Source organism: Coregonus lavaretus (genome assembly GCF_964263955.1).
Source record: "Coregonus lavaretus genome assembly, chromosome: 23".
In the NCBI taxonomy this organism is placed as follows: Eukaryota; Metazoa; Chordata; class Actinopteri; order Salmoniformes; family Salmonidae; genus Coregonus; species Coregonus lavaretus.
In genome coordinates this window covers 14,296,767-14,300,473 of record NC_140010.1, presented here as the reverse complement: position 1 = coordinate 14,300,473, position 3,707 = coordinate 14,296,767, and the positions used below count along the sequence as shown (strand labels likewise).

At 41.2% G+C, this 3,707-nt stretch overlaps 1 protein-coding gene across 2 annotated transcripts; it reads right to left on the bottom strand.

The window, feature by feature from the left end:
• Nucleotides 1-1,350: 1,350 nt before the first annotated feature.
• LOC311150667 (uncharacterized protein) lies at nt 1,351-3,086 on the bottom strand. 2 transcript variants are annotated; one of them, XM_084188167.1, is made up of 4 exons: nt 2,833-3,086; nt 2,461-2,583; nt 2,226-2,342; nt 1,351-1,938 (listed from the first exon to the last, which is right to left on the bottom strand). In XM_084188167.1, exons 1-4 carry the CDS (start codon nt 3,010-3,012, stop codon nt 1,762-1,764), a joined length of 597 nt encoding a protein of 198 aa, XP_084044293.1. In that variant the 5' UTR covers nt 3,013-3,086; the 3' UTR covers nt 1,351-1,761. The 2 variants fall into 2 exon arrangements, with proteins under 2 accessions (XP_084044293.1, XP_084044294.1); XM_084188168.1 differs by having other exon boundaries at nt 1,351-1,935; nt 2,833-3,049.
• Nucleotides 3,087-3,707: the final 621 nt, after the last annotated feature.

The window sequence follows — 3,707 nt, the reverse complement described above, 5'->3', positions numbered from 1 at the left end:
CCACCTGTGGACGTCGGGCCCTCATACCACCCTCATGGAGTCTGTTTCTGACCGTTTGAGCAGACACATGCACATTTGTGGCCTGCTGGAGGTCATTTTGCAGGGCTCTGGCAGTGCTCCTCCTGCTCCTCCTTGCACAAAGGCGGAGGTAGCAGTCCTGCTGCTGGGTTGTTGCCCTCCTACGGCCTCCTCCACGTCTCCTGATGTACTGGCCTGTCTCCTGGTAGCGCCTCCATGCTCTGGACACTACGCTGACAGACACAGCAAACCTTCTTGCCACAGCTCGCATTGATGTGCCATCCTGGATGAGCTGCACTACCTGAGCCACTTGTGTGGGTTGTAGACTCCGTCTCATGCTACCACTAGAGTGAAAGCACCGCCAGCATTCAAAAGTGACCAAAACATCAGCCAGGAAGCATAGGAACTGAGAAGTGGTCTGTGGTCACCACCTGCAAAACCAGTCCTTTATTGGGGTGTCTTGCTAATTGCCTATAATTTCCACCTGTTGTCTATTCTATTTGCACAACAGCATGTGAAATGTATTGTCAATCAGTGTTGCTTCCTAAGTGGACAGTTTGATTTCACAGAAGTGTGATTGACTTGGAGTTACATAGTGTTGTTTAAGTGTTCCCTTTATTTTTTTGAGCAGTGTATTTAGATGGCTTTCTTTCATTGATCCCTAGTATTCTGAACCTGTTCTCTCCATATATTCTAGTCTGTCGACAACATTTTTACTAAAAGGTACAACGTATGTTAAGGGATGGCTTATGATAAATGTACTGAGAACCCTATTGAATGAAAACTCAACGAGAAAATCTGTTGGCAAGCAAGTGGAAGGGTTTTCAGAGGTTGAATGAAATTTATTCCGAGTGTACACGGTAGCCACACCTTCAGATATACTGAGAAGTGCATAGGAAAGGCGTGGGTAGGAAGGGGTAATTTCCTATGTCCGAATCAGCCCCTAACAGAAGCAAACCTATGCACATGCACAAATACTGTATTTGACTATGTGAGAGCGAAGTCTTGCATCTCGCACATCTCAATATCTGTGGTGCTGCTCGTGGCGACGTCATTTCACTGAGTCTACCTTTAAAAGTAACAAAATGTTAGTTCTTGAATTATGGCTCTTACAATTCTGGCCCCTAACTAGCTAGGTGGAGATCATATCAATTACTCATAACTCAATCTGTGTCAAGGAAATCGGCCCTATATGTTTCAGCAAAGCCTAAACTGTCGGCCTACTAGAACAAACAAGAGTATAGATATTTATTTAAAGAACAATAAACACAAAAACGTAGAGCTCTCAAAAACTTTGAAAAATTCCTAAACTGTCATGAAACATACACAGTGTCTTTTGAAAACTTATTTTGCGGTTTATTAGTGCAGTAAACATAAACTGGAAATAATTTTCCGTAGTTAAAATTCAAGGATTGGCATGTAAGAATATGTACATTGATACAAACAACGATAGCTATAATAATAATAATAATTGGTCATTTAGCAGACGCTCTTATCCAGAGCGACTTACAGGAGCAAATAGGGTTAAGTGCCTTGCTCAAGGGCACATCGACAGATTTTTCACCTAGTCGGCTATAAAATACAAAACAATTCATAGGGTAGACCAAAAAGTTACCAGAAGCATAAAAAAAAAAAGAAGCTAAAGGTTGTATGTTCACCCGTTAACCACAACTTTGAGTCCTTTTGAAATGTATTTGATTGATGGCATATTTTGCAGTTATCCAGAGGGTGTGTTGTGCTGTTCTATGCAGTGCGAGTTCCACCACTGTTTCCTCTGCTAGCCCCAGCGATGGAGGAGCCACCCCCAGGACGAGAGCCACCCCCAGGACGACCTCTGCTACCCCCCTTGGAATCTTTTCTACCCCCCTTAGAGCCCCTGGAGCCTCCGCTGGCGTTGCTTCTTCTTGTCCGAATCTTCTGCTGTAATCATTAAAAATATTAATAAAAAAATGAAACATCTGATTTATTTTAACCTGACTAATCGGAAAAAGTTATTATTACAAGAGATGCATGTTTACTTTATCAAGACACCTGAATTTCGGCATCCATGAAAATCATAAGCTGCTAAGCATATAATGCACTTTTCACATCTGCATTTATTTATTTATTGCGATGAACTGTTCTGACAGTGTTAGGCTACTATTATCATTACATCATAACTAATATAGGTAGGGAGATGTTGAGAAATAACTTGCAGTGCTCAGTACCTGCACAGCATCTTCTGCCTCCATGTATTCACAAGAAATGTCAGACAGGTCAGTGTTGAGGGTGTTGCTGGCCTCCAGAATCGGATATCTGACCTCCATGCTGCACATCATTCGTTTCTATAGAGGAAGGAGTCATTGTCAGTTAGCCATTTGCCAATCTCAGCATATTATTGGTAATTTCTTGCTTCCCATGATTATTATTTCCCACAATACTGTACAATCCAATTGTTCTTACCCCATTTTTCTTCAGAGGGCATGGTTTGCCTTGCAGCCCTTGTGCCTTACTGCAGAGAGTCTCCTGCAGGGGGAAGCTCAACCTTACAGACACATCAGACTGGTCCACATCCTCTGTATTCAACTGGGATCAGAGAGACAAACACAGTATTGTCATTTATTTCAATGGTCATTTCCCCCCTATTGAGTCTATTTCTTTTCCATGAAAAAGTATATGAAAATGTTTACATGCTGGTGCATATTAAACAGACAATTATCCCTTGACTTGACTGAAAGAAAACTATTTAACAAACCATGACACATAAACGTTGTTGTGCCCATCAGCACTGTGTAAATAAGAGGAGGGAAACGTTCATACTGTCTGAATACTCACAGTCTCGACTTCCAGCTGGTTCAGAAGCGGACGGAAAGCCTGCTCTTCCCCAGGAAGCAGCTGAGTTGAAGCAGCTGTGATGATGTCTTCATACCTGGTCTCCGTCTGGGTCTGACCTCTGACCAGCAGGACAGCCACAGCGAGCAAGAGGAGCGATCTCACCAGAGCCTTCATCTTCATGTCTGATTCCTACTCTGAGATCCACTTCTGTTTTATAGTCTCTGTTGCTCTTAGAGGAAAACCCAGGGTTGAGCAATCCAGACTTTTGGGAAACCACTGCCTGTGGGATAGTCCGTGTTTACTGTGTGTGCCAGAGAGTTAAACGTTCAAAACAAGGTCATACTCAGTCAGCATTCTCAACATATTTTTCTGCTCTTTTTCCTTTCATTTGCTCTTTGTTTCAGGGTCTTTTATGCTCTTATCAGAGATAAGTCCCTACGGGGACTGTGTGAAATAGAGTATAAATATGTATTTTAAACAGCATAAAGCTCAATAAACACAAAAACTTGGAATTCCTAAACTGCCATGAAACATGAAATAAATAACACTTTTCACAGACAGTAGATTTTGTGAACTTATTTTGAAGTTTATTAGTGTGGTAAACCAACTGAAAAGAATTTCAGTAGTTAAAATGAAACAATTCGCATGTAAGATTACAGTGCCTTGCAAAAGTATTCATCCCCCTTGGCGTTTTTCCTATTTTGTTGCATTACAACCTGTAATTTAAATTGATTTTTATTTGGATTTCATGTAATGGACATACAGAAAATAGTCCAAATTGTTGAAGTGAAATTAAAAAAATAACTTGTGTTCTTGAACATAGCTCTGTTTCTTTGTGTTCTTGAACGTAGCCCTTTCTTTCATTTTTGTTCATT

Coding starts and splice junctions, on each gene's coding strand:
- LOC311150667 (XM_084188167.1), bottom strand. CDS start 3,012: ATGAAGATGAAGGCTCTGGTGAGATCGCTCCTCTTGCTCGCTGTGGCT. Junction 2,584..2,832: donor ACCAGCTGGAAGTCGAGACT/GTGAGTATTCAG, acceptor CTCTGATCCCAG/TTGAATACAGAGGATGTGGA. Junction 1,939..2,225: donor AGGCAGAAGATGCTGTGCAG/GTACTGAGCACT, acceptor TAATGATTACAG/CAGAAGATTCGGACAAGAAG.